The following is a 17,206-nucleotide window of genomic DNA, read 5'->3' on the forward strand; positions in this document are numbered from 1 at the left end:
AAACAGCATACGGTATGTAGACACTGGTATTGTGCTGGAGCAGACTGGTCACTATAAATAGCATACGGTATGTAGACACTGGTATTGTGCTGGAGCAGACTGGTCACTATAAATAGCATACGGTATGTAGACACTGGTATTGTGCTGAAACAGACTGGTCACTATAAATAGCATACGGTATGTAGACACTGGTATTGTGCTGGAGCAGACTGGTCACTATAGACAGCATACGGTATGTAGACACTGGTATTGTGCTGGAGCAGACTGGTCACTATAAACAGCATACGGTATGTAGACACTGGTATTGTGCTGGAGCAGACTGGTCACTATAAATAGCATACGGTATGTAGACACTGGTATTGTGCTGGAGCAGACTGGTCACTATAAATAGCATACGGTATGTAGACACTGGTATTGTGCTGGAGCAGACTGGTCACTATAAATAGCATACGGTATGTAGACACTGGTATTGTGCTGGAGCAGACTGGTCACTATAAATAGCATACGGTATGTAGACACTGGTATTGTGCTGGAGCAGACTGGTCACTATAGACAGCATACGGTATGTAGACACTGGTATTGTGCTGGAGCAGACTGGTCACTATAAACAGCATACGGTATGTAGACACTGGTATTGTGCTGGAGCAGACTGGTCACTATAAATAGCATATGGTATGTAGACACTGGTATTGTGCTGGAGCAGACTGGTCACTATAAATAGCATATGGTATGTAGACACTGGTATTGTGCTGGAGCAGACTGGTCACTATAAATAGCATACGGTATGTAGACACTGGTATTGTGCTGGAGCAGACTGGTCACTATAAATAGCATATGGTATGTAGACACTGGTATTGTGCTGGAGCAGACTGGTCACTATAAACAGCATACGGTATGTAGACACTGGTATTGTGCTGAAACAGACTGGTCACTATAAATAGCATACGGTATGTAGACACCGGTATTGTGCTGGAGCAGACTGGTCACTATAGACAGCATACGGTATGTAGACACTGGTATTGTGCTGGAGCAGACTGGTCACTATAAACAGCATACGGTATGTAGACACTGGTATTGTGCTGGAGCAGACTGGTCACTATAAATAGCATACGGTATGTAGACACTGGTATTGTGCTGAAACAGACTGGTCACTATAAATAGCATACGGTATGTAGACACCGGTATTGTGCTGGAGCAGACTGGTCACTATAAATAGCATACGGTATGTAGACACTGGTATTGTGCTGGAGCAGACTGGTCACTATAAACAGCATACGGTATGTAGACACCGGTATTGTGCTGAAACAGACTGGTCACTATAAACAGCATACGGTATGTAGACACTGGTATTGTGCTGAAACAGACTGGTCACTATAAATAGCATACGGTATGTAGACACTGGTATTGTGCTGAAACAGACTGGTCACTATAAATAGCATACGGTATGTAGACACTGGTATTGTGCTGAAACAGACTGGTCACTATAAATAGCATTAGATGTCAGATGTTTGGAAAGGTCCTTGGGACGTCGATATATGCCTTCCTCTCCGCTTACCATAAGAAAACATTTCCCGAGCACTGGCACAAACTCAAGATGCTCGGAGACGAAGCGTGGTCAGACCAAGCATGCTGCTTCAGAGCCCTGCACCACGGCAGTCCACAACGCTCTAACAAGCCGGGAGAATACTTGATGATACTTATGGAAACTTATTTTGTTTTAAGCCTTCCCCCAAACCAAAGCCCTAACCTTAACCACTCAGAATTAATACCTAAACTAACCCTTTTGTTTTAGCCCTGTAACCAAACGGAATTAACCATGTGACCACGTGGAATTAACCCTGTAACCAAACGGAATTAACCCTGTAACCACGTGGAATTAACCCTGTAATGAATTAACCATGCGGAATTAACCTTGTAACTATGCGGAATTAATGCGTAAAGAATCAACATTAATCCATAATACGTCAAATTCCGAGGTGAAACTATGAGGTTGGCTGGAGATAATGAACATGAGGTTGGCTGGAGATAATGAGATAATGAACATGAAGTTGGCTGGAGATAATGAGATAATGAACATGAGGTTGGCTGGAGATAATGAGATAATGAACATGAGGTTGGCTGGAGATAATGAGATAATGAACATGAGGTTGGCTGGAGATAATGAACATGAGGTTGACTGGAGATAATGAAATAATGAACATGATGTTGGCTGGAGATAATGAGATAATGAACATGATGTTGACTGGAGATAATGAACATGAGGTTGACTGGAGATAATGAACATGAGGTTGACTGGAGATAATGAACATGAAGTTGACTGGAGATAATGAGATAATGAACATGAGGTTGGCTGGAGATAATGAGATAATGAACATGAGGTTGACTGGAGATAATGAGATCATGAACATGAGGTTGACAGGAGATAATGAACATGAGGTTGGCTGGAGATAATAAGGTAATGAACATGAGGTTGGCTGGAGATAATGAACATGAAGTTGGCTGGAGATAATGATATAATGAACATGAGGTTGGCTGGAGATAACGCGATAATGAACATGAGGTTGACTGGAGATAATGGGATAATGAACATGAGGTTGGCTGGAGATAGTGAGATAATGAACATGAGGTTGGCTGGAGATAATGACCATGAGGTTGGCTGGAGATAATGACCATGAGGTTGGCTGGAGATAATGAGATAATGAACATGATGTTAACTGGAGATAATGAGATAATGAACATGACGTCGGCTGGAGATAATGAGATAATGAACATGATGTTAACTGGAGATAATGAGATAATGAACATGAGGTTGACTGGAGATAATGAGATAATGAACATGAGGTTGACTAGCGATAATGAACATGAGGTTGACTGGAGATAATGAGAAGACTGGAGATAATGAACATGATGTTGGCTGGAGATAGTGAGATAATGAACATGAGGTTGGCTGGAGATAACGAACATGAAGTTGGCTGGAGATAATGAGATAATGAACATGAGGTTGGCTGGAGATAATGAGATAATGAACATGGGGTTGGCTGGAGATAATGAACATGAGGTTGGCTGGAGATAATGAGATAATGAACATGAGGTTGACTGGTGATAATGAGATAATGAACATGAGGTTGACTGGAGATAATGAGATAATGAACATGAGGTTGGCTGTAGATAATGAGATAATGAACATGAGGTTGGCTGGAGATAATGAACATGAGGTTGGCTGGAGATAATGAGATAATGAACATGAGGTTGACTGGATATAATGAACATGAGGTTGGCTGGAGATAATGTGATATTGAACATGAGGTTGCCTGGAGATAATGAGATAATGAACACGAGGTTGGCTGGAGATAATGAACATGAGGTTGAAAAGTGGAGTGGCTCTTTAAGAGATATTTATCTTAATATTTGTTGTACATTTGATGCATTTGAATGTCTTATGTAACGCTGAAATAGTGTATTTAATCAAAATAACGTATTATTCTTTTAGTATCCCAAAAAAAGTTGTTAATCATATTTTTTAAGTGAAATTATATATTTTTTATATCATTTTGTATGTCTGCACTTTAGTTATTAAAATAAAATGATTGAATGAAATATTACACTGGGGCAGACATTTTCTCTCTGAACCGTCACAGTGATGTTCCATGTGACGAGTACCTATCTGTGTCGTTGGACAGTGATGTTCCATGTATCTAGTACCTGTATCTGTGTCGTTGGACAGTGATGTTCCATGTATCTAGTACCTGTATCTGAGTACCTGTATCTGTGTCGTTGGACAGTGATGTTCCATGTATCTAGTACCTGTATCTAGTACCTGTATCTGTGTCGTTGGACAGTGATGTTCCATGTATCTAGTACCTGTATCTAGTACCTGTATCTAGTACCTGTATCTGTGTCGTTGGACAGTGATGTTCCATGTATCTAGTACCTGTATCTAGTACCTGTATCTAGTACCTGTATCTAGTACCTGTATCTGTGTCGTTGGACAGTGATGACGTGCTCCGTGGTGTTGTGGAGGGTCTTGCCGTTGTAAGCCCAGGACAGAGTGCCGGGTCTGGGGTAGGACTCCAACTCTACCCTGAGGCTTAGGCTCTCCCCTTCTCTGACAGCAGACTGGCTAGGCCGGGAGTCACCCAGCATACTGATGAAGCCTCGCTCTGGAGGGGGAACACACACAGGGTTAGACTCTCCCTCTCTCTGACAGGGTTAGACTCTCCCTCTCTCTGACAGGGTTAGACTCTCCCTCTCTGACAGGGTTAGACTCTCCCTCTCTGACAGGGTTAGACTCTCCCTCTCTGACAGGGTTAGACTCTCCCTCTCTCTGACAGGGTTAGACTCTCCCTCTCTCTGACAGGGTTAGACTCTCCCTCTCTCTGACAGGGTTAGACTCTCCCTCTCTCTGACAGGGTTAGACTCTCCCTCTCTGACAGGGTTAGACTCTCCCTCTCTCTGACAGGGTTAGACTCTACCTCTCTCTGACAGGGTTAGACTCTCCCTCTCTGACAGGGTTAGACTCTCCCTCTCTCTGACAGGGTTAGACTCTCCCTCTCTCTGACAGGGTTAGACTCTCCCTCTCTGACAGGGTTAGACTCTCCCTCTCTCTGACAGGGTTAGACTCTCCCTCTCTCTGACAGGGTTAGACTCTCCCTCTCTCTGACAGGGTTAGACTCTCCCTCTCTCTGACAGGGTTAGACTCTGCCTCTCTCTGACAGGGTTAGACTCTCCCTCTCTCTGACAGGGTTAGACTCTCCCTCTCTCTGACAGGGTTAGACTCTCCCTCTCTCTGATAGGGTTAGACTCTCCCTCTCTGACAGGGTTAGACTCTCTCCCTCTCTCTGACAGGGTTAGACTCTCTCCCTCTCTCTGACAGGGTTAGACTCTCCCTCTCTCTGACAGGGTTAGACTCTCCCTCTCTGACAGGGTTAGACTCTCTCCCTCTCTCTGACAGGGTTAGACTCTCCCTCTCTCTGACAGGGTTAGACTCTCCCTCTCTGACAGGGTTAGACTCTCTCCCTCTCTGACAGGGTTAGACTCTCCCTCTCTCTGACAGGGTTAGACTCTCCCTCTCTGACAGGGTTAGACTCTCCCTCTCTGACAGGGTTAGACTCTCCCTCTCTCTGACAGGGTTAGACTCTCCCTCTCTCTGACAGGGTTAGACTCTCCCTCTCTGACAGGGTTAGACTCTCCCTCTCTCTGACAGGGTTAGACTCTCCCTCTCTCTGACAGGGTTAGACTCTCCCTCTCTCTGACAGGGTTAGACTCTCCCTCTCTCTGACAGGGTTAGACTCTCCCTCTCTCTGACAGGGTTAGACTCTCCCTCTCTGACAGGGTTAGACTCTCCCTCTCTCTGACAGGGTTAGACTCTCCCTCTCTGACAGGGTTAGACTCTCCCTCTCTCTCTGACAGGGTTAGACTCTCCCTCTCTCTGACAGGGTTAGACTCTCCCTCTCTGACAGGGTTAGACTCTCCCTCTCTCTGACAGGGTTAGACTCTCCCTCTCTCTGACAGGGTTAGACTCTCCCTCTCTGACAGGGTTAAACAGGGTTAAACTCTCCCTCTCTGACAGGGTTAAACAGGGTTAGACAGGGTTAGACTATCAACAGTTACAGTGTTATAGAGGTTAACAGATTCCATCATTGAGATTCTGTCTTTGCGAGACTCAAACACACACACACACACACACACACACACACACACACACACACAAACTCACCACGGACATCCAGGTGCAGGGTATCGGCGGTGGCGCCCTTCTCGTTGTGGGCGTGGCACCGGTATGTCCCGGCGTCTGATTGGTTGACAGAGGTGATCCAGAGGGAGGCCGAGCGTTGGTAACCACGGGAACCAGCCAGGATGTGGGAGGTGTGGGCCTGGAAGGCTCGCTGCAGACAGGGGTCAGAGATCAGGGGTTCACTATACTGGACTCTCAGGTGGGTCATGGGTAGTGTACTGGTAGAAGCAATAGAACACTGTGAATACTACTACGTTGTGTCACTATATAACATCTATTACCTTTAATAAAGACGGGGGAGATATGGAGAGAGAGAAAGGGAGAGAGAGAGAGAGAAAGGGAGAGAGACAGAGAGAAAGGGAGAGAGACAGAGAGAAAGGGAGAGAGAGAGAGAGAGAGAGTCAGTATGAAGCCAGTCTCACCGCTCCAACGGGGAAGTCCCACTTAATGCTGAAGTCAGGGTTGAGGTTGGAGGAGCTACAGGTGATCTCAAACTGCTCTCCTCTCCTCAGGATCACCCTCTGTCTCTGGGACAGACTGATGACTGGAGGCTGTTCAGGGACTGGGTGGCCAGAGGGGAGGGGGGGGGGGGGTGGATGTAAACATACAGTATGTCAGACAGGACCCTGTTTGGAGCTGGACCACAACTAACTGTTGACATAGAGTTACATAGAGGTGGTCCATGTCTAACTGTTAACATAGAGTTACATAGAGGTGGTCCATGTCTAACTGTTAACATAGAGTTACATAGAGGTGGTCCATGTCTAACTGTTAACATAGAGTTACATAGAGGTGGTCCATGTCTAACTGTTAACATAGAGTCACATAGAGGTGGTCCATGTCTAACTGTTAACATAGAGTCACATAGAGGTGGTCCATGTCTAACTGTTAACATAGAGTCACATAGAGGTGGTTCATGTCTAACTGTTAACATAGAGTCACATAGAGGTGGTCCATGTCTAACTGTTAACATAGAGTCACATAGAGGTGGACCATGTCTAACTGTTAACATAGAGTCACATAGAGGTGGTCCATGTCTAACTGTTAACATAGAGTCACATAGAGGTGGTCCATGTCTAACTGTTACCATAGTCACATAGAGGTGGTCCATGTCTAACTGTTAACATAGAGTCACATAGAGGTGGACCACATCTAACTGTTAACATAGAGTTACATAGAGGTGGTCAATGTCTAACTGTTAATATAGAGTCACTTAGAGGTGGTCCATGTTTAACTGTTAACATAGAGTCACATAGAGGTGGACCATGTCTAACTGTTAACATAGAGTCACATAGAGGTGGTCCAAGTCTAACTGTTAACATAGAGTCACATAGAGGTGGTCCATGTTTAACTGTTAACATAGAGTTACTTAGAGGTGGTCCATGTCTAACTGTTAACATAGAGTCACTTAGAGGTGGTCCATGTTTAACTGTTAACATAGAGTTACATAGAGGTGGTCCATGTTTGACTGTTAACATAGAGTCACATAGAGGTGGTCCAAGTCTAACTGTTAACATAGAGTCACATTGAGGTGGTCCATGTCTAACTGTTAACATAGAGTCACATAGAGGTGGTCCATGTCTAACTGTTAACATAGAGTTACATAGAGGTGGTTCATGTCTAACTGTTAACAGAGTCACTTAGAGGTGGTTCATGTCTAACTGTTAACATAGAGTCACTTAGAGGTGGTCCAAGTCTAACTGTTAACAGAGTCACTTAGAGGTGGTCCATGTCTAACTGTTAACATAGAGTTACATAGAGGTGGTCCAAGTCTAACTGTTAACATAGAGGTGGTCCATGTCTAACTGTTAACATAGAGTCACATAGAGGTGGTCCATGTTTAACTGTTAACATAGAGTTACTTAGAGGTGGACCATGTCTAACTGTTAACATAGAGTCACTTAGAGGTGGTCCATGTCTAACTGTTAACATAGAGTCACATAGAGGTGGTCCATGTCTAACTGTTAACATGGAGTCACATAGAGGTGGTCCATGTCTAACTGTTAACATAGAGTCACTTAGAGGTGGTCCAAGTCTAACTGTTAACATGGAGTCACATAGAGGGGGTCCAGGTCTAACTGTTAACATAGAGTCACATAGAGGTGGTCCATGTCTAACTGTTAACATAGAGTCACATAGAGGTGGTCCATGTCTAACTGTTATCATAGAGTCACATAGAGGTGGACCATGTCTAACTGTTAACATAGAGTCACATAGAGGTGGTTCATGTCTAACTGTTAACATAGAGTCACATAGAGGTGGTCCAAGTCTAACTGTTAACATAGAGGTGGTCCAAGTCTAACTGTTAACAGAGTCACTTAGAGGTGGTCCATGTCTAACTGTTAACATAGAGTCACATAGAGGTGGTTCATGTCTAACTGTTAACATAGAGTTACTTAGAGGTGGTCCATGTCTAACTGTTAACATAGAGTCACATAGAGGTGGTCCATGTCTAACTGTTAACATAGAGTCACATAGAGGTGGTCCATGTCTAACTGTTACCATAGTCACATAGAGGTGGTCCATGTCTAACTGTTAACATAGAGTCACATAGAGGTGGACCACATCTAACTGTTAACATAGAGTTACATAGAGGTGGTCAATGTCTAACTGTTAACATAGAGTCACTTAGAGGTGGTCCATGTTTAACTGTTAACATAGAGTCACATAGAGGTGGTCCAAGTCTAACTGTTAACATAGAGTCACATTGAGGTGGTCCATGTCTAACTGTTAACATAGAGTCACATAGAGGTGGTCCATGTCTAACTGTTAACATAGAGTTACATAGAGGTGGTTCATGTCTAACTGTTAACAGAGTCACTTAGAGGTGGTTCATGTCTAACTGTTAACATAGAGTCACTTAGAGGTGGTCCAAGTCTAACTGTTAACAGAGTCACTTAGAGGTGGTCCATGTCTAACTGTTAACATAGAGTTACATAGAGGTGGTCCAAGTCTAACTGTTAACAGAGTCACTTAGAGGTGGTTCATGTCTAACTGTTAACATAGAGTCACTTAGAGGTGGTCCAAGTCTAACTGTTAACAGAGTCACTTAGAGGTGGTCCATGTCTAACTGTTAACATAGAGTTACTTAGAGGTGGTCCATGTCTAACTGTTAACATAGAGTTACATAGAGGTGGTCCAAGTCTAACTGTTAACAGAGTCACTTAGAGGTGGTCCATGTCTAACTGTTAACATAGAGTTACTTAGAGGTGGTCCATGTCTAACTGTTAACATAGAGTTACATAGAGGTGGTCCATGTCTAACTGTTAACATAGAGTTACATAGAGGTGGTCCATGTCTAACTGTTAACATAGAGTTACTTAGAGGTGGTCCATGTCTAACTGTTAACATAGAGTCACTTAGAGGTGGTCCATGTTTAACTGTTAACATAGAGTCACATAGAGGTGGTCCAAGTCTAACTGTTAACATAGAGTCACATTGAGGTGGTCCATGTCTAACTGTTAACATAGAGTCACATAGAGGTGGTCCATGTCTAACTGTTAACATAGAGTTACATAGAGGTGGTTCATGTCTAACTGTTAAAAGAGTCACTTAGAGGTGGTTCATGTCTAACTGTTAACATAGAGTCACTTAGAGGTGGTCCAAGTCTAACTGTTAACAGAGTCACTTAGAGGTGGTCCATGTCTAACTGTTAACATAGAGTTACATAGAGGTGGTCCAAGTCTAACTGTTAACAGAGTCACTTAGAGGTGGTCCATGTCTAACTGTTAACATAGAGTTACTTAGAGGTGGTCCATGTCTAACTGTTAACATAGAGTTACATAGAGGTGGTCCATGTCTAACTGTTAACATAGAGTTACATAGAGGTGGTCCATGTCTAACTGTTAACATAGAGTTACATAGAGGTGGTTCATGTCTAACTGTTAACAGAGTCACTTAGAGGTGGTTCATGTCTAACTGTTAACATAGAGTCACATAGAGGTGGTCCATGTCTAACTGTTAACATAGAGTTACATAGAGGTGGTTCATGTCTAACTGTTAACATAGAGTCACATAGAGGTGGTCCATGTCTAACTGTTAACATAGAGTCACATAGAGGTGGACCATGTCTAACTGTTAACATAGAGTCACTTAGAGGTGGTCCATGTCTAACTGTTAACATAGAGTTACATAGAGGTGGTCCAAGTCTAACTGTTAACATAGAGTCACATAGAGGTGGTCCAAGTCTAACTGTTAACATAGAGTCACATAGAGGTGGTCCATGTCTAACTGTTAACATGGAGTCACATAGAGGTGGTCCATGTCTAACTGTTAACATAGAGTCACTTAGAGGTGGTCCATGTCTAACTGTTAACATAGAGTCACATAGAGGTGGTCCATGTCTAACTGTTAACATAGAGTCACATAGAGGTGGTCCATGTCTAACTGTTAACATAGAGTCACATAGAGGTGGTCCATGTCTAACTGTTAACATAGAGTCACATAGAGGTGGACCATGTCTAACTGTTAACATAGAGTCACTTAGAGGTGGTCCATGTCTAACTGTTAACATAGAGTTACATAGAGGTGGTCCAAGTCTAACTGTTAACATAGAGTCACATAGAGGTGGTCCAAGTCTAACTGTTAACATAGAGTCACATAGAGGTGGTCCATATCTAACTGTTAACATGGAGTCACATAGAGGTGGTCCATGTCTAACTGTTAACATAGAGTCACTTAGAGGTGGTCCATGTCTAACTGTTAACATAGAGTCACATAGAGGTGGTCCATGTCTAACTGTTAACATAGAGTCACATAGAGGTGGTCCATGTCTAACTGTTAACATAGAGTCACATAGAGGTGGTCCATGTCTAACTGTTAACATGGAGTCACATAGAGGTGGTCCATGTCTAACTGTTAACATAGAGTCACTTAGAGGTGGTCCAAGTCTAACTGTTAACATGGAGTCACATAGAGGGGGTCCAGGTCTAACTGTTAACATAGAGTCACATAGAGGTGGTCCATGTCTAACTGTTAACATAGAGTCACATAGAGGTGGTTCATGTCTAACTGTTAACAGAGTCACTTAGAGGTGGTTCATGTCTAACTGTTAACATAGAGTCACTTAGAGGTGGTCCAAGTCTAACTGTTAACAGAGTCACTTAGAGGTGGTCCATGTCTAACTGTTAACATAGAGTTACATAGAGGTGGTCCAAGTCTAACTGTTAACAGAGTCACTTAGAGGTGGTCCATGTCTAACTGTTAACATAGAGTTACTTAGAGGTGGTCCATGTCTAACTGTTAACATAGAGTTACATAGAGGTGGTCCATGTCTAACTGTTAACATAGAGTTACATAGAGGTGGTCCATGTCTAACTGTTAACATAGAGTTACTTAGAGGTGGTCCATGTCTAACTGTTAACATAGAGTCACTTAGAGGTGGTCCATGTTTAACTGTTAACATAGAGTCACATAGAGGTGGTCCAAGTCTAACTGTTAACATAGAGTCACATTGAGGTGGTCCATGTCTAACTGTTAACATAGAGTCACATAGAGGTGGTCCATGTCTAACTGTTAACATAGAGTTACATAGAGGTGGTTCATGTCTAACTGTTAACAGAGTCACTTAGAGGTGGTTCATGTCTAACTGTTAACATAGAGTCACTTAGAGGTGGTCCAAGTCTAACTGTTAACAGAGTCACTTAGAGGTGGTCCATGTCTAACTGTTAACATAGAGTTACATAGAGGTGGTCCAAGTCTAACTGTTAACAGAGTCACTTAGAGGTGGTCCAAGTCTAACTGTTAACATGGAGTCACATAGAGGGGGTCCAGGTCTAACTGTTAACATAGAGTCACATAGAGGTGGTCCATGTCTAACTGTTAACATAGAGTCACATAGAGGTGGTTCATGTCTAACTGTTAACAGAGTCACTTAGAGGTGGTTCATGTCTAACTGTTAACATAGAGTCACTTAGAGGTGGTCCAAGTCTAACTGTTAACAGAGTCACTTAGAGGTGGTCCATGTCTAACTGTTAACATAGAGTTACATAGAGGTGGTCCATGTCTAACTGTTAACAGAGTCACTTAGAGGTGGTCCATGTCTAACTGTTAACATAGAGTTACTTAGAGGTGGTCCATGTCTAACTGTTAACATAGAGTTACATAGAGGTGGTCCATGTCTAACTGTTAACATAGAGTTACATAGAGGTGGTTCATGTCTAACTGTTAACAGAGTCACTTAGAGGTGGTTCATGTCTAACTGTTAACATAGAGTCACATAGAGGTGGTCCATGTCTAACTGTTAACATAGAGTTACATAGAGGTGGTCCATGTCTAACTGTTAACATAGAGTCACATAGAGGTGGTTCATGTCTAACTGTTAACATAGAGTCACATAGAGGTGGTTCATGTCTAACTGTTAACATAGAGTCACATAGAGGTGGTCCATGTCTAACTGTTAACATAGAGTCACATAGAGGTGGACCATGTCTAACTGTTAACATAGAGTCACTTAGAGGTGGTCCATGTCTAACTGTTAACATAGAGTTACATAGAGGTGGTCCAAGTCTAACTGTTAACATAGAGTCACATAGAGGTGGTCCATGTCTAACTGTTAACATGGAGTCACATAGAGGTGGTCCATGTCTAACTGTTAACATAGAGTCACTTAGAGGTGGTCCATGTCTAACTGTTAACATAGAGTCACATAGAGGTGGTCCATGTCTAACTGTTAACATAGAGTCACATAGAGGTGGTCCATGTCTAACTGTTAACATAGAGTCACATAGAGGTGGTCCATGTCTAACTGTTAACATGGAGTCACATAGAGGTGGTCCATGTCTAACTGTTAACATAGAGTCACTTAGAGGTGGTCCAAGTCTAACTGTTAACATGGAGTCACATAGAGGGGGTCCAGGTCTAACTGTTAACATAGAGTCACATAGAGGTGGTCCATGTCTAACTGTTAACATAGAGTCACATAGAGGTGGTCCATGTCTAACTGTTATCATAGAGTCACATAGAGGTGGACCATGTCTAACTGTTAACATAGAGTCACATAGAGGTGGTTCATGTCTAACTGTTAACATAGAGTCACATAGAGGTGGTCCAAGTCTAACTGTTAACATAGAGGTGGTCCAAGTCTAACTGTTAACAGAGTCACTTAGAGGTGGTCCATGTCTAACTGTTAACATAGAGTCACATAGAGGTGGTTCATGTCTAACTGTTAACATAGAGTTACTTAGAGGTGGTCCATGTCCAACTGTTAACATAGAGTCACATAGAGGTGGTCCATGTTTAACTGTTAACATAGAGTCACATAGAGGTGGTTCATGTCTAACTGTTAACATAGAGTCACATAGAGGTGGTCCATGTCTAACTGTTAACATAGAGTCACATAGAGGTGGTCCATGTTTAACTGTTAACATAGAGTCACATAGAGGTGGTCCATGTCTAACTGTTAACATAGAGTCACTTAGAGGTGATTTGTGGCACAAATTCTGTGTATGCAAATACGAGTATGCTGCCTGGAGATCTCTCTCTTTTCCCCCTCTCTATTTCTCTCCCTACATCCATCCCTCGAGCATCTCCTTTCTCTCTCTCGTCCCCTTCCCTCTCCCCCTCTCATCTCTCACCTAGCCGTACGTCCACAGTATACTGGCTCGACCTCACGGTGACACCTGCCAGCTCGCCCAAGCATACGTAGCAACCATCGTACTCCTTCCTGGCATTGCTGACGATGACGCCGCGCTGGGGGTCGTAGTGGTAACGGAGGTCGGAGGGTAAAGGTTGTAAGTCACAGGTCTGTAAGGTCACGAGGGTCACATCAGGGTCGGTGACCAGGCATGGTAAAGTCAGGTTCTCCCCGACGCGGACCAGAATGCCGTTCACCATAGAACGCTGAAACGGACTCTGGGGGTCTGGGGGTGGGAGGAAGAGACGGGGGGATAGGAGAGAGTTTGGGTTAGGTAGGAAAACAGAAGAGATGGAGAGATTGGGTTTATGCAAGACAACATAGGGAAGGGAGGGTGATACATATGCTCACAGATACACACAGAGAGAGAGACAGAGACAGAGAGAGAGAGAGAGAGAGACAGAGAGAGAGAGACAGAGAGACAGAGAGAGAGACAGAAAGACAGAGAGAGAGAGAGAATGAGACAGACAGAGAGAGAGAAGCCTACATAGACACAGTCATAGACAAACACACACCCCCAACACAACAACTCTCACCTTTCACAAAGACGTAGATGGAGGAGTGTTCCTTGGTGTTGTTGTTGATACAGGCGTATCGTCCCATGTGATATCCCTGGGCAGACTGCACCCGAACAAACACTACCCCTCCTCCCTCCTCCACCTCCCCCTCCAGCCGCCTGCCCCTCTCTCTCTGCCACCTCACCCCCCCTGAGACAACAGTGGACGGAGCGTTGGTGTTGTTGTCATGGCAGCGGAGTTCCAGAGCCCCGCCTTTCGGAACCACCAGGTGAGATCCGCTGGGGAAGATGACGGGATTGGACCAACCTGTTGAACACACGGAACACGCCCATATATGGTCAACAGTAGACTAGACTGTCCTGGCTGTGTGTTTAGGCTTTTGTTCTAGCCCAGCACTGAGAACAGACGGAACACGCCCATATATGGTCAACAGTAGACTAGGCTGTCCTGACTGTGTGTTTAGGCTTGTGTTCGAGCCCAGCACTGTGAGAACACAACACACTTGAATCAACAATGACACTTACATTCAGACCATAGAAAGTTGATTTAGGTGTGTTAGAGCAGGGCTAGGACAAAAACCTGCACACAGAAAAGGTAGCATAGTAGCATAGAGTAGAAGGGAGAAGAAACATGTCATCCAAGGAGATTCTTTAGACAGTCGTGGTTCGGTCTAGTAACAGACTGGTGTAACAGACTGGTGTAACAGACTGGTGTAACAGTGGACAGTCATGGTTCAGTCTAGTAACAGACTGGTGTAACAGACTGGTGTAACAGACTGGTGTAACAGTGGGCAGTCATGGATCAGTCTAGTAACAGACTGGTGTAACAGACTGGTGTAACAGTGGACAGTCTTGGTTCAGTCTAGTAACAGACTGGTGTAACAGACTGGTGTAACAGTGGACAGTCTTGGTTCAGTCTAGTAACAGACTGGTGTAACAGACTGGTGTAACAGACTGGTGTAACAGTGGACAGTCTTGGTTCAGTCTAGTAACAGACTGGTGTAACAGACTGCAGACTGGTGTAACAGACTGGTGTAACAGTGGACAGTCTTGGTTCAGTCTAGTAACAGACTGGTGTAACAGACTGGTGTAACAGACTGGTGTAACAGTGGACAGTCATGGTTCAGTCTAGTAGCAGACTGGTGTAACAGACTGGTGTAACAGTGGACAGTCATGGATCAGTCTAGTAACAGACTGGTGTAACAGTGGACAGTCTTGGTTCAGTCTAGTAACAGACTGGTGTAACAGACTGGTGTAACAGTGGACAGTCTTGGTTCAGTCTAGTAACAGACTGGTGTAACAGACTGGTGTAACAGACTGGTGTAACAGTGGACAGTTATGGTTCAGTCTAGTAACAGACTGGTGTAACAGTGGACAGTCATGGTTCAGTCTAGTAACAGACTGGTGTAACAGACTGGTGTAACAGTGGACAGTCTTGGTTCAGTCTAGTAACAGACTGGTGTAACAGACTGGTGTAACAGACTGGTGTAACAGACTGGTGTAACAGTGGACAGTCATGAAACAGTCTAGTAACAGACTGGTGTAACAGACTGATGTAACAGACTGGTGTAACAGACTGGTGTAACGGTGGACAGTCTTGGTTCAGTCTAGTAACAGACTGGTGTAACAGACTGGTGTAACAGACTGGTGTAACAGACTGGTGTAACAGTGGACAGTCATGGTTCAGTCTAGTAACAGACTGGTGTAACAGACTGGCGTAACAGACTGGTGTAACAGACTGGTGTAACAGTGGACAGTCATGGTTCAGTCTAGTAACAGACTGGTGTAACAGACTGGTGTAACAGTGGACAGTCATGGCTCAGTCTAGTAACAGACTGGTGTAACAGACTGGTGTAACAGTGGACAGTCTTGGTTCAGTCTAGTAACAGACTGGTGTAACAGACTGGTGTAACAGACTGGTGTAACAGTGGACAGTCATGAAACAGTCTAGTAACAGACTGGTGTAACAGACTGATGTAACAGACTGGTGTAACAGACTGGTGTAACGGTGGACAGTCATGGTTCAGTCTAGTAACAGACTGGTGTAACAGACTGGTGTAACAGACTGGTGTAACAGTGGGCAGTCATGGATCAGTCTAGTAACAGATTGGTGTAACAGACTGGTGTAACAGTGGACAGTCATATTTCAGTCTAGTAACAGACTGGTGTAACAGACTGGTGTAACAGTGGACAGTCATGGTTCAGTCTAGTAACAGACTGGTGTAACAGTGGACAGTCATGGTTCAGTCTAGTAACAGACTGGTGTAACAGACTGGTGTAACAGACTGGTGTAACAGTGAACAGCCATGGTTCAGTCTAGTAACAGACTGGTGTAACAGACTGGTGTAACAGTGGACAGTCATGGTTCAGTCTAGTAACAGACTGGTGTAACAGTGGACAGTCATGGTTCAGTCTAGTAACAGACTGGTGTAACAGACTGGTGTAACAGTGGACAGTCATATTTCAGTCTAGTAACAGACTGGTGTAACAGACTGGTGTAACAGTGGACAGTCATGGATCAGTCTAGTAACAGACTGGTGTAACAGACTGGTGTAACAGTGGACAGTCATAGTTCAGTCTAGTAACAGACTGGTGTAACAGACTGGTGTAACAGTGGACAGTCATAGTTCAGTCTAGTAACAGACTGGTGTAACAGACTGGTGTAACAGTGGACAGTCATAGTTCAGTCTAGTAACAGACTGGTGTAACAGACTGGTGTAACAGACTGGTGTAACAGACTGGTGTAACAGTGGACAGTCATAGTTCAGTCTAGTAACAGACTGGTGTAACAGACTGGTGTAACAGACTGGTGTAACAGACTGGTGTAACAGACTGGTGTAACAGTGGACAGTCATAGTTCAGTCTAGTAACAGACTGGTGTAACAGTGGTTCTCTTCCTTCAATGAGTGCAGCTTTAACAGGCCTACATCAATCTGGCTGACGGTTTAATCATCCAACAGGGAGAATTAGGACCAACGTCTGGTTATGACCTAATAAAACCCAAACAGCTCATCATTATCCATAACAGACAAATAAGGACATTAACGAGGTCAATCAGCCAATCAGCCAATCAGTAGGCTTCTAGAGGAGGAAAAACGTCGTCATTTTGGTCAGAAAAGTGTTTTTTCCCTTTGTGTTCCTATTGGCCCTGGTCTAAAGTAGTGCACTACATAGGGAATAGGGTGCCAACTCTGGTCAAAAGTAGTGCACCACATAGGGAATAGGGTGCTACCTCTGGTCTAAAGTAGTGCACTACATAGGGAATAAGGTGCCAACTCCGGTCAAAAGTAGTGCACTACATAGGGAATAGGGTGCCAACTCT

General features: G+C 44.0%; 1 protein-coding gene across 1 annotated transcript in view; it reads right to left on the reverse strand.

Moving 5' to 3' along the window:
• LOC129842592 (mast/stem cell growth factor receptor kita-like) overlaps window positions 1-17,206 on the reverse strand; it is a 66,623-nt gene that overhangs the window by 37,893 nt on the left and 11,524 nt on the right. The window contains exons 2-6 of the mRNA XM_055911221.1: window positions 13,904-14,191; window positions 13,309-13,593; window positions 6,157-6,296; window positions 5,717-5,885; window positions 3,971-4,160 (exon numbers count right to left, since the gene is read on the reverse strand). Coding sequence (XP_055767196.1) covers window positions 3,971-4,160; window positions 5,717-5,885; window positions 6,157-6,296; window positions 13,309-13,593; window positions 13,904-14,191 — 1,072 coding nt within the window. The remainder of the gene's footprint in view (window positions 1-3,970; window positions 4,161-5,716; window positions 5,886-6,156; window positions 6,297-13,308; window positions 13,594-13,903; window positions 14,192-17,206) is intronic.

The sequence above is a fragment of the Salvelinus fontinalis genome, unplaced genomic scaffold (genome assembly GCF_029448725.1).
Source record: "Salvelinus fontinalis isolate EN_2023a unplaced genomic scaffold, ASM2944872v1 scaffold_0056, whole genome shotgun sequence".
Taxonomy (NCBI): domain Eukaryota; kingdom Metazoa; phylum Chordata; class Actinopteri; order Salmoniformes; family Salmonidae; genus Salvelinus; species Salvelinus fontinalis.